This window comes from Myiozetetes cayanensis, unplaced genomic scaffold (assembly GCF_022539395.1).
Source record: "Myiozetetes cayanensis isolate MyiCay16 unplaced genomic scaffold, myiCay2020 scf32, whole genome shotgun sequence".
Classification (NCBI taxonomy): Eukaryota; Metazoa; Chordata; class Aves; order Passeriformes; family Tyrannidae; genus Myiozetetes; species Myiozetetes cayanensis.
In genome coordinates, this window is record NW_026087544.1 from 5,353,734 (window position 1) to 5,381,523 (window position 27,790).

A 27,790-nucleotide genomic window follows, 5' to 3' on the forward strand; every position below is an offset into this window, starting at 1 on the left:
TTTGCAGTGCAAGAGGAAAACCAACTGGGAGATGGTCTCCCTGGGTGGGGAGTGAGCTCCCTGTGCTCTAGAGGGGGGGACCAACAAGTGCCATCCTTGTCTCTTAGCTCTGGAGCTGTGCCAGAGCAAACCCGAACCTCGTGGGTGGTTCTTCGGTGGGCACGAATCACCCCGTGGATGTGAACGGGGACAGGCTGATTCCCACTAATTTAGGAGTCTGACACCTGCAAAAAGTGAGGCTGTTTTTCCACTTCTAGGTTAATAATCCCCCCATCCCAAAAGCACCTCCTGAACCCCTGATGTTTGAAAAGGGGGGTCCTGAGCCCCTGCACAGTTTGAAGAAGAGTAACCATCACAAAACCTGGTGTGTGGGACAGCCAGCAAATGCACCCTCAGCTGGTCCTTTCCCCGTGGATCTGAGCTGTGTCCCCTCCAGGGACATGTAGAGGATGTTTTTCTTCCAGAGGGAGGAAGGTCATAGGAACTGGGTTGCCCTAAAATGAGCTCAGCAGTCTCCTATCACAGCCTCACATCACAGGCAGACTCGTGCAATTAAAAAGACCCCGAGAAATAAAAACATTTCCAAACCTGGCAGCGCACAAGTGCTTACATTCCTTTGCTTATTAACACTACTCCTTTACATTGATCAATAAAACCTAAACATGATTAAAAATCACTCATTTTTCCTTCTAGTATGGCAGTCAGTGATCCTTGGGGGGGGGGGAAAACCCCACTCTGCCTGTCCCGCTCAGCTTCTCAAATGTTTGTCCAGGTGCAGTCAGGAGATGGAGTTGTTCTGGTGCTCAGAGTGGATCAGGACCCCGGGGGAATTATTCCTGCTCTGCAGATGTGCTGCAATTGTCCCCTCACATTCAGCTTCAGAGAAGGGTCACTGAGACCCGGGAGAGAAGTGGCAGACGTCAGTTTGCTACTCGAGACAAAGAGTTCCATGTGACTGGAAAGAAAAATGCTAATAACTATCAGAGGAAAAAAAAAATAAAAAATGCTAAGCCTTGGAAAGAAGAGCATCGATGTGTGTGTGTCTGTTGATAACAGCCATGAGCAACAGGGGGACTCGGCCTAAAAACTGACATTTTTTTTTGTGTGTGTGTGTTTGTGGATAAAAATGGGTCGTGGCAGTGTTTGGTGCACGGATGGGGTGGGACTGGAATAAAAGTCTGCAAGGGGGTTAAACTGCACAATTTTTGGGGAGGAGGACGGGGGGGGACTGAGCCTGTAGGAAGATCCTACTCACGGCGTGTGCCCGTGTGGTGCCTGCACACACATGCACAGCACAGACTGACACAGACACACTCTCGGGGAAAAAAAAAAAAAAAATAATTATTGACCTCAAGAAAGTGTTATAAAAGTCCCTTCTCCCGCTAAAAAGAAGAAAATGCTTAAAAATATCAGTATCATCCACATGAAATCCACGTGTTTAGTTTGCTTTACAAGTTGAGTTAAACTCAGAAACACTCTACATCTTTAACTTCCTAAGTAATCGTGGAAGGGTTGTCTTCCTGGACATGAACCAATTCCGAATTCTGAAATGGAAAAAAGAAAATACAAAGAAAAAACAAAAATGCAGATAATTAAAGCATCCAAGAAATCTTTTCATTACATTAAACCCCAGCTTTTAATCTTTTTTTTCTTAGCCTGTACCCGCTTTCTTGGTTGCCCACAGCTTTTCACCCTGGACTTCCACGTTCCTGAGAGTCTCAGTGGGAACAGACCCACGGGATCACAGAATATGATGAGTTGGAAAGGGCTCACAAGGATCATCGAGTCCAACTCTACATCCCAACAGAGCAAGCAGTGAAATGTGATTCCACATGATTCCCCTCCCCTGGCTCCTCCATTGGGATTTTTCAGCTGACAGCACCTAGTTCCCAACTTTGACACGAGGTTTACAGGTGGATTAAGGGCTCAGACCATCCCTAAAGCTGTAGCATGGGCTGGAATTAATTGTACATAATGCACAGCTGGGCAACATCTGCCCTGAACCCAGGGACAGCAGAGCTCCTGCCCTTCCATCGACACAAATGCTTTGCTGACAAGGTTTGGGATGAAAATCCCCCCAGACATACTTTAGGGGTGATTAAAAATACCAAAAAAGCTCATAGGGCTCCTCTGCCCCAAACCCACCCGTGAGGGCCCCGTTCTCACCTGCAGCCTGAAGGTGCACGGAGAGGCTCCTAAAATCTGGAGGAGAGGGTCCTGAAGGTCGTTCCAGCTAAAGATCCCATCATGTTCTTATCAAACCCTTGCTGGAAAAGCAGATGCATGTGAAGTGCAGTGAGTGCATATCAATTTCCAGATACCTATAAACTTATCTTTATATCTACATACCTATAAGTCTATATATGACAGATATCTACTGCCTCCTGCCCAACTTCAGCACCTGTCCTTCCCCAAAGTGTGCTTCCTTCTCAGACAACCCCTGTTTGTCAGCCCTCTGTGAGCCTTTGCCACGTCAGCCCTATGGATGGACTTCACAGAATCATTGAATCATTGGTTTGGGTTGGAAGGGACCTTAAAGCTCATCTCATTCCGAGCCCCTGCCATGGGCAGGGACACCTTCCACTAGACCAAGTGGCTCTTCCTTGCATTGCTTCCCATTGACCAAGAGCTGGAATTCTCCAGATGTTTTGTTTTGTTTTGAGGAAAGCTTTATTTAATCATTCTCTGAGTATTTTTCTGGCTTGTTCCTCATCCTGAAAAAGCAGCACAAGTCAATGCATGATGTATGTTCCCCTTGCAGACTCCCATCCTTCTCTTCTCGTGTTTACCTATGCAATGAACATCTGTGTGAACACCAGAGTGACTCAGTCACATCACAATGAGCTGGCAGAGGCTGCTGAGCAGAGCCTGGCACAAAGCTGCCCCAGCTCCTGTGCAGAAAGTCCCTAACTCTTAATATGAGAGCCATGTTTGGGTGCTCTCTCCCTTCCTGCCCCCAGGTATTCCCCTTTGGAGATATTGATCCTTCTCTTTAATTTGGCCCTTTACTCTCTGCAGGTGCTGCTGCTCTTGAGTTGGAAAAACCCAACTTGTTCAAAGCAAGCCACTGGGAGCTCAGTGCCCGTCTGGCTCTGCACTTTCACACCTTCTGTTGCAGGGAGCAAAACAAACCCTAAAATACTCCTCCTCTTGGTTCAAAAGCTTCCCCTGACTGCAGGGGCGATGTAACCACCAGGGTAGGGTTATGGACACACTAGAAAAAGGGGGGGAAAGAGGGAAGGAACCTTGCCAGGGATCTGCTGGGACATGTTGAACCTACACGATGGGTTGCAATGAAGGGAATCTCCTGAACTAGTGCAAAAAGCCCAGAGCAGTGCTGTGCACACACACCCCCCAACCCCAGCAGGGAGGTGGCAGAGCCCACCTAAACCAGCATCAGCCCCAGGGAGGAAGATGCCTAACACAGGCACACCACTGTCTGCTCAGCCCCTAAAATCAGCTGGGATCGCTGCCTCCTGCTCGGATCTCAGGGGGTGCCATCGTGCTCCTCCCACCACCACAGGCTCTTCCCAGCCCCTGATTCACCAGCTTCAGCAAATGAGCCAAGGCAGGGTTGTTCCTGTCTCCCCAAAGCACAAGTGTTCTCCTTACCTGCTTGAGCACACTCTGGAGCTCCCTGTTGGACCAGAGATCTGTCAGGAGGAGGCGAGCGGCTTCGGCCGCCTTTGGACAGGAGCTGGGAAGATGAAAGCAACCCCAGTGATTTATGGCAGGCCACAGAGCAGCAACCCACAGCCTCTGCTAGCAGCCCATCTCCAGCTGGAGCCTGGCTAGACACGATGGAGCACTGTCAATAAAACCCTCCCTGCTGTCTCAGCAATATTGTGGGACAACAACCTCTGGGAGCAGAACAGGACGAATGAAAAAGAGGGGAGGATCTGAGAGGGAAAGTGAGCACTCAGCTGAGCTGAAGGAGTGTTTCTGAGTGCGGCATTTGAGAGAGAGAAATAGAAGGGAAATGGTGCCAACCCTTCCCTGGAGTCTGCAGGAACAGCGTGGGTGGATCTGCTGGGAGGGCAGCAGAGCAGAGGGCTCCGTCTTCCTGGGGAGGACGAAGGAGTGGGGAGCATTTGTAATAACAACATCTGCAACCATAAGTCCTTACTCAGCACAAGTTAATAGATACTTGCTCGTGTAACAGCTCCGAAACCGTGAGTCATAGCAGTGCCTTTTATAATTTTGGAACATTTCATACAACAACCCAGATCTAAACCTCCTTGCTGGCTCCTATCGCCGCTCCTCATCTCCTGGACCTCGTCTGGGTCTGTGGGAGACTCCTGATCTGGGCTCAGTGCAACAGCCCCAGCCTGCCTCAGCCAGGGGGATGGAGAGGTGCAAAACCAGTGTGCCCCCAAAACATCCTCACCAGGCTACCAGAAATGGGACCACGGCTGTGAAGAACCCGGGACCTCGAGCATCGTACTTGGAGTGAAAGGGGACAGCAGTGTAACCACATCCAGCAAATTTACCAAAATTTACCAAAGGAATGATTAAGTTTGACTTGATCATAAACTTCAAATGGGTTGTGCAGCTCGTGGTGATGTGTGGAGGGCTTGGGGCACTACCAGAAATCCTTGAGCAATGCTTTGGGACAAAAAAAAAATCAGGTTTTATTGCAAAATCTCTTCTCTGGTTATAACCATCCTATGCTCTGTCACCAGAATGACTATGCTTTAAACCATTTTTTGGCTGAAATATTATTTGTGGCTAAAAAAACACTAAAACCCAATAAACCCAAGGGTTCCTGTGATGAATTGGTCAGTGCATGTCCTGGACACTCTCTTTCAGGAATATGTTGCTTCATGTAGTTTCTCTCTTTCTAAGGCAGAGTAATTTTTGTTTATTTTGTAAATAATTTACTTCTAATGATAAATCCTTTTTGCAATTATTTCTCCAGAGGAGCCCTCGAAAGTCTTTTAGTTTCCAAACCAAAAAAAAAAGGGGGCAAAAAAAGACAAGAATTTTGTACATAAATATCAACTAATAGGGGAGAACAATTCTTCCTCAAAGGACAAAGGTATAAAGAACCTTGTGTATGCCACAGAACATGCCCAGGAATACCCGGAAAAAGGATTTCTCCAGGATGTCACAAGTTTATAAAATTTGTATCAAGGTGAAATCTCTGGAAGAAATGGGAAATTGGAGATGAGTGGATGAGAACTCTCTTCCAGAGGAAAGAATCAAGGGAAGACCTGAGTTTCTTGAAAGGTTAATTTGGATAAAATGCCGTGGAATTTAGATGTAAAACAAAATTTTGCAATAGAAAAGGGGTGAAAAGTGAAGGAACAAAGAGAAATGGAAATAAATCTGTGATAAAGGGATTGTGAGGTGAAAGATCTGCAAATCTGATGCTCTAAAGTACAGGGAGAGATTTTGGAGAAAAGCTTTGCCTGCAGCCAGGAGAATTATCGAGAAAAACTGTAATTTTATTAGTGAAAAAAAAGGTGCTTGATAATGAGCAGAAAAATGCTTTTCAGACAGTTGGAGAAGAAAGGTGCAAAGGAAATCAAGACATCACAATAAATCAGGTACAGCAGCTTGATTTTTAGAAACAACAACTACAAAAAATAGGAAATATTCAATATTTTGGCAACTTGGTTTAAAAATAACAAAGAGTGAATGAGCACCATCATGACCATGAGCCCCATGTCACAGATGAGAGTAACTGCAGGAGACAGAGCCAATTATTTAATTGGGGTGCTCAGGAAGGAGAAGAAACCACATCTATCAGATAAACTGCTGAACCATTCATGCCTTTCACTCAGAAACCAGCTACGAGAAACACGAGGAGAAAGAAACTTGGGAAGGGAGAAGAACGTGGGAAAGGGAATGTTTAGGAATGGACAAATCCTGACCTAATTTTTCTTGTTTATCTTCACAGGCTGCACATGACAGCGGGAAAATACAGATCCCCTGTGAACTGACAAGTGTCACAAGGGCTCTTTCACATCCACTCTGTGGGAACAGTCTCAAATAATATGGCTTGAAAAAGTAAAATTAGTCCTGGCTGTAATTTTTTTTTTTTTTTTTTTTAAGAATTGAACAGCATAAAAAAAAGAATGATGGAGGAAAAGGAACTCGAGTTTTTGGATATTGTAAGAACCGGGGTGTACTTACAATACAGACAGGAGGGACACGGTGAAGACACCTCAGAGTTTAGTAACTCCTCACAGTTTTAATGAGTCACTGCAAACAAAGCTCATCACACCAAGCAGCGAAGGCAATTAAGGTGAGCACAGGTTGTGCAACGTGGGGCTGAATTAGTAAATTAGCTGACAACTGGTCTGAGGCCTCCGAAGCGGGACTTTGGGCAGGAGTAAATACCATTCAAAACAAGGAAGACTTAGAAGAGGGCTGGGTTTCATGTTAATTGGGCTCGTTGGAGAGGGGAAGCCCATAAAAGCAGCAAACAGAGCGGTGCTCACTGGCCCAGGCCCAAATTAAACAGGGAGTGTAATGACTGAGAAGCCTCCCTGCTGCCATGAAACAAGTGGTAGATTGGAAGTGGTTTATCAAAGCACGATGAAGGCAATGCAAATGTCTTTTTTCACGGCAGAAAACAAAAGGCTGTTGTATGAGGCGTTTTAAAACAAAGGCAGATGGTGGGAGAGATGAAAGCCCAGGAAGGAGAACACATGGTCAAAGATAATGCAGGTTTAACACTAGTTTGGCCAGAAATGAACGTGGAGCTTGGCAAGGCTTGACAAGCCCTGTGCACAGGGCTGTAGGGAATATGGGTAACAACCAGGACAGAATTGCTACCACCAAACCCCAAACCAAGCCCTAAAATAGAAAGCGGCAAAATACGTCCGTGATGGCTCAGTTGTTGTAAAATACCTGAGTGTTTGAACATCAGACCTGACCTTCGTGGTAAGGTTTGCAGGAAGCCACGAGCAGGAAGCCCAGGAGCCAGGGAATCACTGACATCCCTTGTTCTGAGGGCTGGGATTTTTTCATAGATCAGGAAATTACAGACTGGTTTGGTTTGGAAGGGACCTTAAAGCTCACCTTGTTCCACCTCTTGCTGTGGGCAGGGACACCTTCCACCAGCCCAGGTTGATCCAACCCCATCCAACCTGGCCTTGGACACTTCCAGGGATGGGGCAGCCACAGCTTCTCTGGGCAACCTGTGCCAGGGCCTGCCCACCCTCCCAGGGAAGAATTTCTCCCCAATATCCAGTATAACTCTCTCCTCTGTCAGTCTAAAACCATTCCCCCTTGTCCTATCACTGTCGGCTCATGTAAAAAGTCACTTTAACCTCTTTTTTTATCACCTTTCTAAGTAGTATTTTTAAAAGCCTTTAAAGTGTTGGTGCTTCAGCTCTTTTTAGAATTTCCCTAAAAATTCAACTGGGAAATTTCCCTGAGGCTCCCCTTTACAAATCCCTCCCTGGATGGCTCCTACCTGGTTCCGAGAAACCAGACATGAGGATTCCTGTCTACCAAAACACAGGGTACATTTTGATCCCATTTTACAAGCCCAGGGAAAGGATGATGCTCTACTACGGCTCTGAAGGCTGTTGGGAAGGCTCTGGGGTCAACCTGCACAGGGTGTGGGGGCTCAAAAGTGCCTCCACACGACCCTTTCCGTGCCTCCTGCCCCAAACTCACCCATTTCGGCACAGGCTCACTACATTATTGAGCATGTTGCTTGACAAGTAAGACTTTCCCAGGTGGGGGTTGGACATGATGAGGTTCCTCAGAGTGTAACAAGCTGATGTCATGATCTCTGCATAGCTGCTGGTGTTTCCAGACTGGAACGACAGGAGACGTGATACATCTGGCAGCACCTGGTGAGCTAAAGAGGTGGAGGGAGGAATGTTCCAATCAACAATTAAATCAAACCTTGCACAAGTGAGTGATGCTATTTGTGTTAATGCTATTCGACACGAGAACGCAGTGCTGTCTCTGGGAGGAGGCACTGATGATGTTGGGCAGCAATGGCATAATGTTCATCACTTGATCCTTCCAAAATAATATGGGGGGGGGGGCTTTTGGAAGGGCAGTGTTGGTGGTCATGGGCAGTCAAATCCAACTGAGTTCCCAAAAGTGTCACCCTCACGATCCTGCAGATTTATTGCTGCCTATAAAACCCAGCCTGTTGCTCCCAGAGAATCTGAGATGGCACATTCCCTTAATTCAACCTGCAGATATCACTGATAACCCTCCTTTGGGCCAGAAGAAACGACGCCGCTTCGGCCAATTTGGGAGCTTGGCTGAGTCATCTTATGGGGGTGATATCACAAAACTAGAAACTGGGCACTGTCCTGCAACCCACCGTGGTGGAAGTGACTTCACTTACCCATGGTTTTGTGGAGGACAGGATGCCTGGACATGTTGCTCAGCAAAGAGGCCCCAGACCGGACAACTTCGGAGCTGTTGGACTGGAGGAGCCGCGCGATGCGAGGCAACCCTTTCTCCTTCAAGCCAATCAACTGGCTCATGGCGTTGGACATCTGGGAGAGAGAACACAGATGCCTCAGGGACTCCTCAGGCCAGGAGGACACAACTGGGAAGGATGTGCAGGGCTGGAGAAAAGTGACTGTACTATAAAATGGGCACCTGCACAAAACCTTCTCCTGCTGCCACAATCCCACTTCCTTTGTCATTTGCCTCTCTTCTCCACAGTTATGTGAGCCTGGAGAAAAGGAGGCTCAGGGGGGACCTTCTCACTCTCTACAGCTCCCTGGAGGATGTCCTGCTACAGGTCCTTGTGTCCTGCTACACCAGCAGGACTGGGATGTGAAAGTGGAGCTGAAGGAGATTCAGAGCCATCCTAAATAAGCTAAAATTTTGCAAGCTTATCCTCAGCTTCCCTTTCCATCAAGAAACAGCAAACCCAGCAACCCACCCCAGCTCCAGCTCTCAGCTGCAATAAAACCCTTAAAGGGAGGAGCCAATTCAGTCTATCCAGACAGATTTCAGCCATTCCATTCCAGAAGGCTGAATTAAGTTGCTTCAGCACTGTCAGAGCAGGGTTCTGTTTGTTTGTTTGTTTTCTGCCCCCGTGTGCCCAAGAGACATCCTTGTGCAATGATGCTGATTGTCGAAAGGCTTTTCATTTCCCCAGAGCACTGAACACCAGCCCCATTTCCCTGATCAGCCCTTACCCAATCCTGGGACAGCCTCTCTCCACCTTCTGCTTAGTGACACCGCTGAGTTAAACTGCCAAAAAACAAGGTTCCCAAAGTGTTTCACACAGAACTGCTTGTAACAAAAGCTCCCAGGGGACTGGAGCTGGCACAGGTCAAGGCTGTCCCAGCAGTGAATCCTCCTCCCGTGAGTCACCCCGTGTTTCTGGGTGGAGCCCTTCACACACGTGACGCGCCTCTCCTACGTATGAAATCATTATCTCCTTTATCTCCCCATCCATCTCATTTAAATTGGAATTGATGAAGTTTGGCCCAAACAGACAAGTCAAGGTTTGTCCGTGCGAGGGAGGCCTGCGAGGACATGCCCGTGGCAGCGACATCGGGCACGGCAGAGCCGCTGTCGTGACGCGTCCCTCGCTCCCGCAACGCCCCTGGCGTCACACCGCCCGTGGCACCTCCACACTGCCATGCCCACGGGTTAGCACATCTGCCAGAGCTGCTCTGATGTGAGGACAAGCCTCAGTCCACGGAGCAACCCGTCCCTTTAATTAGAGCCACCTCCCGCTTGGAGAACACACACTGACAGTGTCACACGCACAGCCCTTCTCTCTCCCCCTCAGTGGCATCTGTCCACCTGTGCACATCTGGCCACATCCTCACTGGTGCCCTGAGGAGAGGGTGCCAATACCAGCAGATGCTGGTGGAATGACCAACAGACTGGGGAAACCTGGAAAACCAGTGTATGGACCTGGGATAGATAGACTCTTGGGGTGCTGATTACAGCTGCCCACAAGACCCCGTTTTTGGAATTAATAAACATCCCACTGGAGCATCCCCTGGCCTGAGGACCAGGGTTAAACCCTCCTGAGGTTTAAGGAGGACATTTTCTTTTTTGGTGGCTGTAAAGTGATGATCATGCAAGTGATCTTAGAGCTCTTTTCCAACCTCACTGATCCCGTGACTCCACGAAAGTGCCGGCACATTTGGCTGCACAGGTGCAGAGGACACAGGAGTGCTTACCAGCCCCCGGCTCGCAGTGAGGTTCTGCAGAGCTCCAGCACAAGCTTCCAGGGTCGCATCCTTCTTGCTCTGATCCATCAGGGACAGGTAGGTGCGGATGGCATCGGAGTGGTAGAGCCAGCTGGGCCCTTTGGGTTTAAAATCCTCCTCGGGAAGAGGGACACCATACTCATCGTTCTACAGAGAGATGAGAAACTGGAAGCTCAGATCCTGCTCCTCCCTTGCAGCCCCGGCCTGGGGGCTGAACATCACATTCCCAATCCCCCGTGGCACATCTTACCTCCATTTTCCCACTCCTGCTGTTGAAACAGCCCGTGAGAGTTTTGTCCATGTAAACGCTCCGGGCCATGTGGTTGAGCTGGGTGTATTTGTTGGGAACCTCGGCATCCAGGCGGTAGGAGAGGTTGTGCAGGATGCAGATGCAGTTCTCCACAGACTGAATCAGCACCGGAATAAAAATGCAAACATCACATTAGGCAGAAAAATATGGAGCAGCACCTGCTACAGCTGCAGAGAGGACATATCCCGTGCCATAATCAGCTTTTTTCAGCTGCTGCACCACCACACACGCTCCTGGTCTTGCTTTGGATGGAAAGGAAGCAGGAGGTGCACTTGACATGAAGGAAGAACCACACAACCCAGATGCTGCAGTGTGGATCTCAGTGAGGTGACTGACTCACAGAGCCTTGGTAGCTCTCACTGCCCACAGGCAGGCTGGTAAACAGGAAAGGAGAGTGTCAGGGTGGTTACCCCAAACTGTGAAATGCCAAATCTTGCAAGTCCTCCTCTTGCCACAGTCAGCTTTCAATTACTTTATCCAAGTCACAGCTACAGATCAGGTGACACTTTTTACCAAGAACATCCTTTTAAGCCTCCTCTACCTGATGTCAGAGTGGCCAATGAGAAGAGCGAGGGAGAATTTGACTGGATACCCATAACCAACACCAAATCATGTGCTTACATTTCCAAAGGGCTGTGTTCTGTATGTGCTGCTGAAACCAGCCTTGAAAAGGCCATCCCCAAAAGAGGATTTGCTCAATCCTGAGATAATTTGAAGTAATTTTGGCACTTTCCTAGACACTGAGGACTTCAGGGTGTTGACCTCCTGAAAATGTGGCTATAAACTCTGTTTTATGGGGGTCTGGCAGAAAGATGCCAGTTCCTGACTTCTTGCTCAACATCACGCTAATCTAGGGATTATCCACTTGAGTCCTGCTGGATGAAGAGATGTGGAGATGGGAAGAGCAAGAGATAGGGATTAGGATGCTGGAAAGATCTCAAGGTGAGAAGGGAAGGGGGTAAAGCACATTGGGGGCTCAGTATTTTGCTTTGTCTTTGTGTTTGGGAACAGAATATTGTAAATATAACAGATCAGTCCCAGATCCCAGAGGACTTGTAATCCTACAACAGATCCCACTGGGGCTCAGAAGGACAAGAGCAGCCACAGAGAGTCCAACCCCCTCTTGTGTTTGAAAGGGATTTTGAGCTATTCCCAAAGTTGAATTCAACTTTGCTGAACTCCAGCAAACAACCCGGGGTGAGCATCTGGTACCTTGTCATCAGGTCGGTTGGAAGCCACACAGTTCTGGGCATAAGTCATGACAGAATCAATCAAACCAGGGTAATTCCTCATGGTCTGGCGCCCCATGTCTGCAGAACTCAGGTTTCTGAAGGAAAGCCATCGAGGAGCATGTCAGGAGAGAAGGAGAGAGGGTTAGTTGGGCTCTGTTCTGGCTGTGGCTGTCACTGAATTCAGGGATTTTTTTTTTTGTGTGGATTCAGCAGGGCTGATCTACTGCTCTCATTTTGGAGGCCTTCTGTAGGACTGTGCTGGTGCACAACTCTCTTGTTGCTCTTTAGGACTGATTTAACTTGGGAAAATGTCCTGTTAAGGAGAAGACACTCACCCAGTGAGAGTAACCAGCAGGATGTTACCTTAGAGGCTGTGCCTGTGCCATGACCCCTCACTGCCTCCTGCCAAAGGGAAGACTGGCTAAGGACCATCTGGGATCATTGTGATCACCAGGAAGGTGCAAATGTTTGTAAGCTCAGAGCTACCAGGGCCAATAGCAGATTGATTCTGACACAGGGCAGAGGTGCTGGAGAGCAGCAATAGCTCTGACCAGAGGGACTGACCGGTTTGTGAAGTGGTAATGGATTCCTGGGCACTGGTTGCTGCCAGGACAGGGTTTTTCCAGTAACAGGAAATGGGTTTTTTTTGTTGTTTTGTTGTGTTTGGTTTGTTTTTTTTTTTTCCTTCTCTTGTTTTATTGCCTTGTAGCTTGCAAATGAAAAACAAAGAGAGGCTGGCAGTCCTTGTGAGATATTCACTCCAGGCGTTCCAGAACTGGATTTGATGTTCACCGTGATTTGCAGCCTCCTCATTACCATGAATTCATCTGCAATCCAGAAATGCTTGAGCAGCAATGGCTCGAGCCCAGGGCAAACCCAAGGCTGTTCTCATCCCTGCGCTGGGATGTGGCAGGGCAGTGAGTCACAGCAATCCCGGCTCACCCCTCACAGCAGGGGCTCCAGACTCAACTGCCCGGCTTTCCTCACTCTCCTTGCTCCCCAGTCCTGCTCCCTTTGGGCTTTTGAGCTCCCTCTCTGCCCTGCATCTGCCAGTCTTCATCAGGGGGTTGGACACTGCTGCCACAGGCTCTGGTAAATCCCTGCAGACAGAGCCTGCCTTGAGCTGAAATCCATGGAGAGCTCCTTTTACAAGATGTCACCACACTCATCCCCTCATTTTAATGGGATATTTCGTGGCATTGGTGACTGGAGATGGTCTTAAAGTCGAGCACCTCATACACACAACGCACACCACACAGCTGCACGTGGGAAAACTGCCCTCCAGGACAGGGAAGGGACCAGCACCCACTGCCTGGCAGGCAGCAGCACCCACTGTCTGTCAGACACGGTTCTCAGCCACAGAAGACGATGGTATCACCATCTCCAGAGGCCCCTGCTGCGTTCACCCAGTTGGTTTCACAAGCAGATACAGCTCCTGCGAGCTGCGTGTCTGGGAAGGGCGCGGCCGCCGCTGAGCTCCCTCGGGGAGAGCTTCCCTTGATGAAAGTACCTAATTATACAGGGTAGATTCTTTTTCCCCACTTGTTCCCATTGAGACAAGGAGCTCCCATCCAAGTGGAGGAGGGTGGCAGGAGAAACAGCAAGTCAGGGCGAAGATCCTCTACAAACGGGCTCCGGCTTTCCCGGGAACAAAATAAAAGCACTCCGGGCTCAGCCTGTGCCTCGTGTTTTGTAGCTGAGCTGCTTGACAAAAAGAGACAGGAAAAGTCCAGGAAAAGTGTTGGGACTGTTCTGTGCTAAAACAGTTATTAAAATAAGTGGGAAAATGCTTGTTTTCCCCACAGAGAAGATTCCGTCTTTTCGTCACTTAACGCCCAAACCGGTTTGTTTTCTAGCAAGTAAAATTTTCTCTGGAAGCCTCAAAATGTGTCCAGTTTCCTGGTCTGAGCTGAACACTGACGGGTATCAGTGTTGCACAAAGCAACTTTTGCATTTTTCCGAGAAAAGCCTTAGCAAGAACAAAAATGTTTAAAAAAAATTAAAAAAAAGCTACTCCAAAAGTATTTTATGGGTAATGTTTTTTTCTTCCCCTTCTCTGAGGAAAACTTTCTCAAGGAGAGTTTGTAATTAACACAATTGCAGCAGGCATGTCTTCAGCTCATTGTTAGAGGATTTAGGTGGCTTCAGCTTTTGCCAACAGACACAAGCTGCAGTAAGTCCCTGCTTGGTGACTCACCTCAAACACCCTGTGGCATTGAAGAACACCTCTGGGTCAATAATTTCTCTTGTCCTATTGCAGCTGCCATCAGACCAGCCAGAGAAAGGGATGATAACACAGTCTGTCAGGACGGGGAGGGCCTCCTGTATCAACTCTTCTTTTAATTCATCAGTGGAAGAGAGGTTCCAGAGCAATCCTAGGATGGAGGTGGGAGACAAGTTCAAGCAGAGGGTCACCGGGCATTAGGAACTTTGTTTAGGTCAGAGTGAATTCCAGCACCAATTCCAGCACTGCCCTAAACCCAGCCTCTGCATCCCTATGGGAGACAGACAGGATGGGCCCCATGTGGAAGATGGGCATCCAAGCACCCTCCCTCCTGCCAAAATTGGTGTTTATTGCCATTAGGTTGTGGGGGGACGGCATCTCTCTAAGGATCTCATAAAGGCTTGCACATAAGAGCTCAAACACAGCTGAGCGTGATCTGCACTGAAAAAAACTCACACCAACCCCTCAGGAAAAGGAGAGACATGAATTAGAGAACCTGCCCAACCATACTGGGGTTTCCAGCACCCTTGGTCTTCCCTGGGAGCATCACAGTGGCCTGGGGTTCAGGAAGGCATGTGGGTGGCCAGGGTGACCACAACTGCGGGGGAAACCTGGGGCAGGTGCTTCCCCAAGGGGCACTCTTGAAGCGAGGAACCCTTATGGGACACTGAAGGGCCAGGACCTCCTCTGCTTTACGATTTAGGTCACCATTTGGTGCCACAGGAACACAAAACACCCCTTTTTGTTCCCTGGCAGCCCCGTGGGGCCTTTGTGTGCTGGAGCAACACGGTCTGTGGGGAGCACAGCTGAGGGCTGGGCAACTGTACCTGTCAGCTGTTTCTGGATTTCGGTGTTCCCCGTCCTCCGCAGGAGGCTCACGCACTCCCTTATCCCGTTCTGCCGCCGGGTTTCGATCTTGTTGGTGGGATTCTTGAAGACCAGGTTCCGGAGGGCCCCGGCCGCTGCCCGCTGAACGTTCTGGTTGGTGCTGCGGAGCAGCTCCACGAGCTTGGCGATGCCCCCCAGCCGATAGACCTGCAGCAGGAGAGGCAGGCTGCCATCAGCCCAGGGTGCTCCTCAGACTCAGGGGAGCTGGGGAAGCTGAGCTGGCCGGGAAGGGTGGCCGGAGGGGGCATGTCCCAGAATCCCAGACTCACAGAACCCCAGACTCACAGAAATCACACTCACAGAATCCCACAATATGCTGAGTTAGAAGGGACCCTCAAGGATCATCCAGTCCAACCCTCAGCCCTGCACAGCCCCATCCCCAAGAGTCACACCAGGTGCTTCAGAGAATCATCCTCAATCTCTGGCAGCCTTAGGGCTGTGCCCACTGCCCTGGGGAGCCTGTTCAGTGCCCAACCACCCTCTGGGGGAAGAACCTTTCCCTGAGATCCACCCTGAGCCTGCCCTGACACAGCTCCAGCCATTCCCTGGGGGCTGTCCCTGCTCCCCCCAGAGCAGAGCTCAGTCCTGCCCCTCCTCTGCCCCTGCCCAGGCAGTTGTGACTGCAGGGAGGTCTCCCCTCAGTCTCCTCTGCTCCAGCTGAACACACCAAGTGCCCTCAGTGTCCTCACACGGCTTCCCCTCAAAGCCCTGCCCCATCTTCCTTGCCCTCCTTTGGAAACTCTAACAGCTTCATATCTTCCTTATATTGCAGTGCCCAACCTGCCCCAATATTGCAGGTGAGGCTGCCCCAGAGCAGAGCAGAGCAGGACAATCCCCTCCCTCTCCTGGCCAGCAATGCTGGGCCTGGTGCCCCCCAGGACACGGGGTTCAGGCCATGGGTCATGACCACAAAGCTGCTTCAAGCTTAAGCTCTGTAAGTGGATGTCTGGGAGCAATGGCCATGGACCGAGTCCTTTGCTGATGTAAATGTGCTCCCGCAAACTTTCACCAACCTCCACAGCTTGCATCAGGTGGAAATGTCGCTCTGCCCATCTGCAGAGGCCATTTATAGCCATGTAATGACAGGCTGTGGTAATTTATCTGCATGCTGGAATCACAGACTGAGCTCAGAGGGATGGTCATGGCACGGTGTCACCACCCTCGAGCTCAGCCTCTCCAGCTGCTCCAGCACCAGGAAGGGGTGTGAGCCCAGACCTGCAGGACACCTCACACGTGATGGAGAGGCTTGAAGGCAAATTCCTCTGGCTGAGCTCTCCAAAACGATGAGTATTCCTGCTGTAGGATGTCCTCTGTACCAGGATATGATCCTGCCTGGAGCCCCTCCTGGCACAAACCAACCCCACTGACAATAGACAATGAATGAGCACCTTTCAGAAACCCACTGTGTGCTCAGGTGACTCACACACCTACTCTGACACATCCTTTCTGGGAAGCCACGGGACAGGCCAGTGCTCAGAGAGTGTTTTCAACGGTAAATGAAGGGTGTGGCCACCCCCACAATTAGCCCTGTTAAGGTGGACTGGGGGACCTGCACTGGATTCAGACACAAAAAGGGCACAGGGGCACATCCAGCTCCACTGTTGGGCCAGGAACTGGAAAGCCACCTCTGCAGGGTTGGCATTTTGATCAACCCCTGTTTGCATCACTGCAAACACACCAGGGTGGGAATAAATTTTGGTGGCAGTCTTGCTGCAGCAGATCCATCCTTCAGGCTGCCTCCCTTGAAGCATTTTGGCCAAGTAATTGAAGAGCAAGAGCATAACAAAAATAACCTGTGCTGTAAGAAGGGCATCTGTTTGTTCCAATATCACACAGAATGATGGAATGGTTTGGGTTGGAAGGGACCTTAAAGCTCACCTCGTTCCAACCCCTGCCATGGGCAGGGACACCTTCCACTAGCCCAGGTTGCTCCAAGCCCCATCCAACCTGGCCTTGGACACTTCCAGGGACGGGGAAGCCACCACTATGGATATGCAAAATCTGTGCAGCCACTTCCCAGCCTTTTTCAGCCACCTGAGCCAATGAATTGGTGACTGTGTACAGAGTCACTGGGAATGCTCAGGGACAATCACAGTGGGCCTTAGGGCGACTTTGCCTTACTCTGACACTGCAGCTCTGAGACAGTGAAGGGTTTATGTGGAACTGGGAGCAATTTTCACCCAGAAGAGGACACTGGATGGCTGCTTCCATCTTGCCAGACCCCATCAACCTGTGCCACAGCAGCTTGTGGTGATAAGGTGAACACAGTCCCCTGTGTTAAAATCCTGGCTAACTGCTGTTGGGAGAAAGTGGCCACTAAGAGTTGAAAAGTTGGAAAAAAACCCACCTAATTAATTCCTGAAGGTGACCACTGAGCTATAAGGCTGTTTGTGATCCTGTGATTCATGAAAACCAAGGATCCTTGGTACTGGGAAAAAGCCAGCTCCATCCCCCTCCTGTGCCGTCACCTCCCGCGTGCCGGCGGAGCTCAGGTGGGGGTTTGCTCACCTCTTGCTTGGCAGACTCGTCCTGGAAGCAGGTGTGCTGGAGGTAGTAAGCACCCATGGCCTGGTATTTGTCATCAGAGGAGCACAGGAGCTGTATGGCTTTCTGGATGGTCATTGTCCCGGCGTCTATCTCATCGCCACAGATCCTGCGTCAAAGAGAAGGATGGCACGGGTTGAGTGCTCGGCCAGCAGAGCTACAGCAGCACTTTTGAGTTCTTGGGAAGGAATCAAGGGTGAAATGTGAAATATTATCACTTTCCCACATAGAGCACACACAGAGCATTTCTCTGTCTCAAAAAAAAGAGAAATGGCAAAAGGTGGAAAACACATGGTGGAGGGCACTGAGGCTAATAAATTACAGATCCAGTCTATCCAGAAGCAAAGGAGACAGAAAATGAAAGCTCAGTTGGATGTCTAATCATGTCTCAAGTGGAAGGTTTAATGAACAGAGAACCAGTCTTCACTGTTCCTCAATAAAAGAATGAGTGGACAAGAGTGAAACCATCCACCAGGTTATTAGGACAGGGCAACGTGGGCAGATGATTTTCCCACAGCGTGGGATCCTTTGATGTGAGATGTGGTGGAAGCAAAAATGTGAGAGCAGTTGATGGTCTCAGGAGGCCTCAGCAGATCCCTTAGGAAAAGGCAACAGGCACGTCTGGAGTGATGGGGAGGGCAAATATTGAGTTTATTAAATACTAATAACAGCACTGAGACATCCTGCTCCCAGGGTATGTTCACCTTGGTAGTCTCCACGCTCTCCATAAAAGTTGACCATTGTCCCCATCCCTTGCTAGAGGTAAAGAATGTGCCTAGAGATTCCAGAGGAAGGATATGATGCCACTGGCTTGGGGCAGGACTGGAACCTTGGGAGAAATACAAGCACTGGAATGTTTGTCAACGTGTTTATAATATGAAGGTCCTGCTCTTTTTTGGTTTGTACTTATTTAGCATCATGATGTTTTAACCACATAAAATTGGAAAAGGGTCCAAACTTTCAGACTGATGAAGGGGGCCTGAACTGCAAAGCTTTTCTGTGTTTCCAGTTATAGAGATTATTCTAATTAAAAGTTGCCCTCTCCTCTCAGCTGCAGTTTGATCTCCTCTCATTGCACCAGTGTCTGAGTTAATTTTCATCACAACAAACAGCCCCAGAAAGTTCAGGACTGAGGAGAGTGAAACCTCAACCTCCTGTTTGGTTGTTTCTGTCAGCAGTGACAGGGCACAAATGGGAAATGCTTCATTAACAGCGGGTGAGATCCAAAAGTGTGAGGGCTTTGCTAGGCCAGCTGGGCCTGACTGATGTTATTCCCTGTGCAGGACCCAGCTGGGACTGCTGGTGAGTTAGTTTTACCTGCAGATCAGGAAACCAGTTCCTCTTTGAGCCACATTTATTTATTTATTTATTTATTTATTTATTTATTTATTATTATTTTTTCCTCCCTGTCATAGCTGTGAGTGGCTGTGTAGGGGGGATGATCACACATGTGGCTGATCCTCTTCAGCCAGTCCAGTAGACTGACAAAACACAGTGAGCCTATTACCTTTGAGGTAATTCCTCTCTTGGAATGCAGGAATGACAGACAACAGCCTTGGATTGGACCTTAAGCATTCGATATCTAAGGCTGGAGGAACCTCATTCCACTTCCATTTCCACACTGACAATAAAACCATCACTTCATTATGTGACTTTTCATCAGTTTGAATCTTCATCAAAACTTGGCACCAAGGAAGTTCCCTTGAACTTGCAACAGGGAAACACAAAACTGGAAAGACAAAGTTTAAACTGGAAATTATGGAGCCCCATAAACCCCTTGGTTTGACCCAGGATGTTGGGATTTTCACTTCAGTTTTTTTCATGCTCCTGAGACATGATAGAGCTGAGACACTGATGGATCCTGCACCAGAGGGACCTCTTTGAGAACTGGGACCTGGGCTAGCAGTGTGGAGAGGGAGGCAGATTAGATAAAATGTGCCATGTAAATCGTGGTGATTTCTTTTCCTTTATAATTTATAGATCAAATGCACCTTTTCTGAGAAACAAGGATCTCCACTTGGTCCAGCTACTCGAGGAAGGCAATTTGCTTCCGACCTACTCCATAAGAGGGCAGGAAAAATCTAAGGATCCAGGTGTGGGAAAAGGTGGAGAAGGTTCTGTTTTCCCTGCTGGCTCATCAGAAGGATGGGTAAGCAGCCAGGCTCAGAGATTTCTCCTTGCTGGGAATGTAATGACCCTGGCAAAGCCCAGCTAAAGGGAGATTGTTCATCAGCCAGTCAGGGATATGCCTGACCAGATCTACACTAGGGGAAAAACATCCTGCTCCAAGACAAACTCTTGGCAAGTGGCCACCTCCAGCCTGGCCAACGGGCCTGGTAGGAAGAGTTCCAAAGGTTGTTCCTCTTCCACAAGGCAGAAGCAATAAAAATAGGAAGTGATTCAATGGAGGTAAATGGAAATTATTCCGTGGAGACAAAACAGATGATTACGCTCTGGAATGGAAGGGAAGCAAACAGTGAAGAGGATCAGTGTCACAGAAAGGCAAATTCCCTCACCTTGCATTTGTGTTGATCAAATCTGAGTCTCCATCCTGGTTGTTGGGGCTACAAATCCCGGGAAACGAGAGGAAGCCAGAAAACTCTTAGAAAATTTCATTGTTCATTAATAACACCAGAGTGAAAACACTCAGAGTATTCAGGACACCCAGGCCTTTCAAAATAAAGCTGCTCTGGAGCAAACCCGACAGCCAGGCAGCCACCTCCATCTCTGGGACCTGGCACTGAGGGGTATTTTGTCCCAAATGAGAACAAACCAAAATGAAGGTGCCTTTTGTTGTACAGGGTTCTGCTTTCATGAAGTGGCATAGCCCCAGAGAATTAATCTTTTTTTTATCTTTATTTATCCCAAAAGACAGGAGATAGATCAGAAAACACCCTCAGCACCTTTTCTGGCTGTTTCAAGAACCTCAGTATGTTTTCACAGTTTGTTCCCAGTATTTCCAGGGTGGCTGAGCTCAGCTGAGGGGTGGGTGGTTATGGGACACTCAGTTCCTGTCTCTGAACTTCACTCACAGAGCACAGAGGCCGATGCAGCTCAGCTGGGGCCAAACTGGTGCCACCACACACAAATATGAACCCAAAGAAAACCCAAAGAAAACCCCAGTCTTTACTGTCTCCTCCAGCAGCCAAGGTATCCAAGACCTTTACCAGAGCAGCATCAAGAGATTACATATTTCCAGGTGCCTTGAGAGTCACTTGCTTTCACATGATCTCTAATGAGGCGTTTTAGCCTCGTTTCATACACAGAGAACTCCAAAGGGAAATGTATCCACATCTGAAAAGGAGGCCAAAGGTGCATGTGGGATTGTAGGTGTCCATTAATGGCTCCTGATCTGTATCAGCAGCCCTTAAGCTGGGGAATGTCTGCAGACAGCCCAGCTCACCTCTTCATCTCCCCAAACGAGAACACCCTGAATCCTTCACCAGGCCTGGGATTGGCCTGATCTCTCAGTAACATCTCCAGCTCAGACACTTGGGGTTCCCCTGGAGACAAGAAGGCCACTGACTGTGTTAGGGGGGTAACTCAGTGGCTGAGCTCCGAATTCAGCCTCACTGGCCACTGCCTGAATCTCTGCAAGGGCACCAGGGGCCCTCAGCTACGATGCAGGGATGTCCTAAACTGCTGGAGCCAGATGACCAACTGGCCTTTTCAGTCCCACGGGGCACCTGAAGCACAGAGTGCAACACATCTACAAACAGAACCAACATAACATAGACACAGGGTTTTTTGTCCCTCAGGGTCCAGATGAAGTGGGACAAAGGCTCAGGAGTTCCCAGGAGGCATTAAACATCACCTCCTTTATTACCTCTTCTCATTATCAGTACCTGATGACCAGAGCAAGATGTAGGAACTTTTTTCCTGACTGGGCATAAACGACATAAATAATATTGCAAGATGTTATTTAGCTGAAAGCTGCCGAGCTCAGGGTGACAACCTGTCACCTGGAGCATGTTGCAAGTGCCACCCATCAGAGGAAGTGATTTAAAGTGAGCAAAGATGGGTGCTCTTCACCAGCTGCTGAAATCACTGGACAGATGTGCTGAGCTTGGAAATGTAGATCCAGATATGACATAAAGCTTACAAAGGCTTAAGTCCCTGAGTGGTTATAGAGAAGTATGTCTGGAATCACAGAACCATTTAGGGTGGAAAAGACCTGCAAGGTCATCAAGTCCACCCTGTGCCCGATCCCCACCTTGTCACCCAGCCCAGAGCACTGAGTGCCACGTCCAGTCATTCCTTGGACACCTCCAGGGATGGGGACTCCATCACCTCCCTGGACAGCCCCTTCTCATGTTTAACAACCCTTTCCATGAGGGAATTCTTCATGGAAGAAAGGAAGGGGCATCAGAAGGTCCCTCTCTGCTCACTGAGGCAGGATCATAACAACAGGGCCAGTGGAAGAGAACTCCCTTCAGGAGGAGTTTTCTCCAAGCAAGCCACTAGTGCCCAACCTCCTGATCTGACAAACAGTGCAAAACTCAGATTTCATCACCAGAGCCAGTGCTATGGGGTGAGTAAAACCCTATGTCATGGTTTAGTTTATCAGAGAATCAGAGAATGGCTTTTCCTGAAAAACATTGAGGTGTTAAACTACTCATCAGCCAGCTGGAGGAAAGGTGCCTTCGTCAGAGTTGCTGTTGTAAGAGGAAGGACTCTCTGAGAGATAACTATCAAAGAAACAGCTCTTCCATGTCTCACACAGCCAAAGCCTGTTCAATAAAAGGCAGCAATCACACAGTCAAGAATAGTTCCAGAAATGAAATAACTTTGTGACCAAATGCAGAGGGATTGTTCAGTACAGTGTTTGACACTCAGTCAGGCACTTGTTGCACACTCGGTATTTTGGTATCTCCACGCCATTCTCACTACCTGAGAACACACAGTCACCCATTTTTCATCTCACACCATCCAAGGAGATCAGATCCCTAGCAGAGGACATCTGAGAAGCACCACTCCTGAACCAGCCCTGCCACCACCCACAGCCATTGCATTATAGAGGAATTTTGTGGGGCAAACAGACCCAGTGGATCACAGGTCCCACTGCAATCACTCTCAGAGCAATGGAAATCACTACATGGATCACCTTGGAAAGCATGGAAAGCATCCAGCCCTTCCCTGCCTCATGCAGGTGGTTTGCAAACCTGCAGACAAGACATCCACCCACGCAGGAGATTCACAGCACAAAAACCCAACACAAAATTATCCCTGTTACAAAGGCTCAAACTCGACCTGGAAGGGAAGGACAGAGCCCCAGACTGGGCACTGCAGCAGCTGTGACCCAGCTGAGCCCTGTTCTGCATGCACAGGTTAATAAAGGGGTACAACTACAAGCAAACCTCTCCCTACTCAAAGGTCAAGTGACCCAAGTGAAGACTGAGATCCCCAAGCGGAGAATCCTCCAAACACAACAATCCTACACAGCAAAGAGAGGCCAGACATGGTCCTAACCTGCCTCTGAAGGCCCTTTCCCACCCAAAGAACACTGCAGAAGGCTAAAAGTCCACATACTAAAAGACCAGATACTGTCTAGGGGCCAATGGTCTTCCAAATGAGTAATTTTTCCAAAGAGGAGAATTCTTTCCTACGCTTCCAAAGCTTTACGGGCAACCAATGCCAACCTCATCTCCTGGGAGCAGAATTCCTTGCACCAGCTGCCCTCAGCACTAGTCCAGCTCTGCAGTCTCAGGTGGAGCAGGGGGTGTGCCCCAGCCAGATCAGATTTACTCAGGGGACACAGCCCCAGCTGAGCCTCCGACTTGGAGCCGACGTTTCCACATCAGAACCAGTTCTGCCAGATGGGCCATGCCCCAAGCCAGGAGAAGTGTATAAATGGAGCCACTCCCTAACCAGGGGCCATCCAGCACTGGAGAAGGTTCCTCTCACAACAGCAGTTCTGCTCCTCAGAAAATGCCATCATTCCTACAAGTGACCTTTCCAAAGCAGTGACCAAGCAATGTGCAGGGCTTGGCTTGGACGGAGCCTGCCTGGCAGTAACTTCTCAAAAGCACTGTTCTCCCCAGAAGAAGGCAGCTGCAGCCCCATGTTTAGTCATCCTGCCATCCCTCCCACTACACTTCTATGCTCTTTAGTCAGAAATTCCCTAGATCAAGTTATTCCCAGGTTACGTAACACCAGTTTCCCGTTCCAGAGGATTTACAAAGCTGCTGACAGCAGCAAGTCACTGCCACCAGTGCTCTGGGTTGGCCAGGGCTAATTTTGCATATGTTAAACAAGAAGTAACTGGACACATGGGTAGCCAAGGTTTCATGATAACATGCTAATGGGTGAGTGATGTTCCGTGGCATACACGCTCTGGGACACACTCCTACTCGATACAAAACCAGGGAGGCTTAGCCAGAGAAATCTGGAACACTGAGATATTAAAAAAAACCAGCTTTCAAGCAACACCCCAGTAACACCACCCAAACAAGGGCTGATTTTTAGTGGAAGCTCTGCTGCATTGTCCAGTTACATCCTTGGAAGTGTCTGAGCTCCCTGGGGTGTTTCATCTGCCCTGTTGCTGTAGGCAACTTCTACAAGAAAGGATCTGATGCTGACATGTGATGGACCATCCTCCACCCTTATGTATTTCCTAACCCAGGTGGGACTGGATGCTCTGGACAGCAAAGAATTAACAGCTTCCACTGATTCCTCTTTACTGACTGGGCAAATTATTCCAGTTAGGGTATTTATTTCAATGGTGGACTCAGGTTTTTTCTGGAACCCGAATCAAACCTTTTGGGCAGATGAAGCACAGGCTGGGTGGAAAGAAGAGAGGTAAACACCACCACTCAGCAGGCTCTCAGCTCTGCTCTGAGTCAGACCCTCAGGAACCAACTCCTTCAAAGACAGTTGATGGGGTTTTTTTTTTAGGTATATTTTCTGCCAAACCGAAGCAGCCTGACAGCCAGGAGAGGCACCCAGACTGCACACCAGGCTTTCTGCTCTTCTCCTCCCCACCCTTATCCTGCAAAGGCGCTGTCAGTTGACGCCGCCACAGGGACTGAGGCATCATCTTGCCCAACACCACACGGCTCCAGCAGAGATATCTACACCGAGCCAGTCATGTTGGTTTCCCAGTCACGTTGGTTTCCCTCCATAGCCCAGGAAGAGAAACAAACCCTCCAAGAACCTGACTCATCCGACCCACTTTGCTGCGCGACGCGATCGTGCGCGGGGCGCGCCGGGGAGGGATCTCCAGCGGCCGTGAAGCAGCCCAGGTGACCGGCTCTGACGGCCCTCCCCAACCTCATCCACGCTCCCTTTAGATCGCAGCAAACTTACTTGGAGCTGGACTGAGCCTGCCCATAAACGGCGTCCTGCTTGCAGCTCATCATGGGCTGGGCGTACACCACGTCGGGCTTGTTGCTGGAGGGGCAGGAGAGGGCCCGGGCTGGCATTTTTTTACTCGTCCTGGTAGTTCCTTGCTGGGTGCTGCAGCTGCTGTAGATGCTCTGGCGGTTCAGGGTCGCCTTGTGCTCCGCCCGGCCCCCGACCTGGCTCTTCCTGAGGGTGCCCCGGGGCGGTTCGCAGTAGAGGTCGGGCTCGCTGCGGCTGCTCTTGATGTTCTGCACGAAGCAGTAGTCGCTGCCGGCCCTGGGGCTGCAAACGGCCTTGCCGTAGTGTTTGCTGCCCCAGCCCTCCATCTGGCTGTAGGAGCTGTAGCGCCTGTTCTCCACCTCCCTCTTCAGGGTCCCGTTGTACAGCTGGAACACGACAGAACAGGGCACAGAGCTGTTAGGGAAGGAGCTGCAGACCTGCGTGGCCGAGCCCGCTCCTGTCACGGGGTTGCCAAACCCCCCTGTGGATCTTTGGTGTTTTTTTTTGGGGTTTTTTTGTGGCCCAAAATCTGTGGGAGGTTATCCCACCTGCAGCCCTTACAAAGGTGTCAAACTCGATATTTCACAGGATCCCAGGATACGCTGAATTGGAAGGGACCCCCGAGGACCAACGAGTCCAACCCTCAGCCCTTGCACAGGCCCATCCTCAAGAGTCACACCGTGTGCCTGAGAGGATCATTTTGAGCTGTGTCAGCCTTGGTGCTGTGTCCACTGCTCTGGGGAGCCTGTTAGGTGCCCAACCACCCTCTGGGAGAAGAACCTCTTTCTAATATCTAACTTAAATTTGGGACACCAACCTAATTTGGGACGCTTACTGATCAGGGTGTGGCATCCAGGAGCTTTAAAGCAGAACTGAAAGATCAAACCTGACCCCGACAACAGAGAAAATGCCGTATTGCCAACACACACAGGGTCTGAGGAGCTCACAGCACATCTCTTGCCCTCACAATTGATGCCACATTCTCACCTTCCAACAGTGCCTGTATTTGTTTTTCATTTCCTTATGCTATTGTCTTCCCCTCCCATCTAGTAGTTCCTTAGGAAGGGAGTAAAGGGAGTGCAAAATGAGTAAGAAGGGATTCTCGAATCAAACTGTGCCAAGAAACAAGTGGAGACAACGATTATCTGCTTATGAGTTACGAGGTGTGTAGTATCAGCTCACATAATGGGATGCTCTGGGAACAATGCGGGATGTGCAATAAAAACTGAGGTGACTAAGCCAGGAAATAAAAAAAAGAAAAAGATAAAAGATGGCAAAATAAATCATCTGCAATTAACAAAACAAAAAATGGCTTTAGCTGTTCTGCTGTCAGTTCAAAACCACTGTACCACTTCACCAGAAGTCCCCCCCAGATTTGCATTGTTTGCCACACCAAGGATGAATTCAATATTCTTTTGCAATATTAAACTTTCTGGATGTCAGTGCTGGCATCTGGAAGCCTGCAGGGTTGTATCCAAACGAGAGATAAGTCACTAAGGTGTGTGCTCCCCAAAGGAAAATAAATACAGCTATTTTAGTGCTCTTTGCCCCATGATACTGAGTTTGTGCACTGCACCCCATCTGCACTCTGGGAAGCAGATCTCCAAGACATGCAGCCAAGAGGGATAAAAAGAACTAAAGAATAAAACTGCCTGCCCCATCCCCCTTTGGTTTATCTGGGGAAAGCTCATCTGTGGTCCCTTGTTGGAACAAAGTGGTTTTTTTCTCATCTAAGCACTGGTACTTCAGGTGCCTTTTTCTGCAAAGGCCACCCAAGGGTCTCTTTGGCTGGGAGAAAAAAGTCAACACTGGCACCTCACTATTTCCATGGAGATATGAAAAGCCTGTGCCTGGTGTAATAGTTCATGTCACTGCAAAAAACCCCCATATCTCCTAACCTAGAAACACCACATGGCAGAGAAATGGGAATTCTCTGCAGGCTCACCCCGAGTCCCTCAGCCCTGAGCACGCTCAGCATCATTCCCGCCTCCAACACTCTGCAAAATTGTCATTATGTTAATTAATTAAGCCAAATATTTCCATTAACAAGCTGATATTCAGGAATGCAGGGAATCCTCTCGGCTGAGTCCCAGAGAGCAGCACAGGTCACAGCTGAAAACCTCCCAGAGGGATTCCCTTGCAGGCACAGCATCTGGGTGAGAGGAAACCTTTAGTCCAGCTGTGCTGGCACCCAGAGCCCTCTGTCATTTGCAGGAGTTTTCAGGTGAATTGTTGGAAGGGGAGGAAAGGGGAGCAGGTTCTCTTTGCCTTTACTGCAGAGGACAGAGAAACAAAGCTGGTCCAGGTTTGGTGCCACGGGTTTGGGAGAACAATGTGGATGTCATAAGAAGAGCAAGGATAAGAGGCACATGTGATGGGTCTCAGGGGCTCCCCTGGCAGTGGGAGAGGAGGAGAACGAGGGGAGACCTCACTGCAGTTCCAGCTGCCTGGGTAGGGGCAGAGGAGGGGCAGGACTGAGCTCTGCTCTGGGGGGACCAGGGACAGCCCCCAGGGAATGGCCTGGAGTTGTGTCAGGGGAGCTTCAGGTTGGATCTCAGGGAAAGGTTCTTCCCCCAGAGGGTGGTTGGTACTGAACAGGCTCCCCAGGGCAGTGGGCACAGCCCCAAGGCTGCCAGAGCTCAAGGAGTGTTTGGGTGCTTCACAGGCACATGGTGTGACTCTTGAGGATGGGCCTGTGCAGGGCTGAGGGTTGGACTGGATGATCCTTGTGGATCCCTTCCAACTCAGCATTATCCTGTGATCTGTGAAATGTCCAGGATGGATGTGCACACAGGTTCTCTCCATCCCAGTTTTGCCTGGGGTGCAGCACATGCGACAACAGCGAAGTGACCTTTCACAAAGTCGTGATGCACCATGTATGCCCTTCTAAAGTGACATCATCCTCATTTTTAATTCATTTTCCCACGTTTATAAACCCTTGGGACAGTGAGGGATGGGACAGGGCTGCAGTGGGAAGGCACAGGGGGGACTTCACTGCCTGCTGGAGCAGGGAACCCATTCCCAGGGCTCACCCCCGGCAGCTGCCGCAGGACAGACACCAGCTTGTTAGACGTGAGCCCTGTCGGTT

General features: G+C 49.5%; 1 protein-coding gene across 1 annotated transcript in view; it reads right to left on the minus strand.

Moving 5' to 3' along the window:
- Nucleotides 1-682: 682 nt before the first annotated feature.
- Nucleotides 683-27,790, minus strand: part of PKP1 (plakophilin 1) — a 43,452-nt gene continuing 16,344 nt past the window's right edge. Inside the window, exons 3-14 of the mRNA XM_050327119.1 lie at nt 24,667-25,088; nt 17,326-17,470; nt 14,757-14,964; nt 13,903-14,080; nt 11,686-11,800; nt 10,414-10,569; nt 10,134-10,310; nt 8,324-8,477; nt 7,633-7,819; nt 3,613-3,697; nt 2,167-2,267; nt 683-1,544 (exon numbers count right to left, since the gene is read on the minus strand). Coding sequence (XP_050183076.1) covers nt 2,196-2,267; nt 3,613-3,697; nt 7,633-7,819; nt 8,324-8,477; nt 10,134-10,310; nt 10,414-10,569; nt 11,686-11,800; nt 13,903-14,080; nt 14,757-14,964; nt 17,326-17,470; nt 24,667-25,088 — 1,899 coding nt within the window. The 3' untranslated portion in view covers nt 683-1,544; nt 2,167-2,195. The remainder of the gene's footprint in view (nt 1,545-2,166; nt 2,268-3,612; nt 3,698-7,632; nt 7,820-8,323; nt 8,478-10,133; nt 10,311-10,413; nt 10,570-11,685; nt 11,801-13,902; nt 14,081-14,756; nt 14,965-17,325; nt 17,471-24,666; nt 25,089-27,790) is intronic.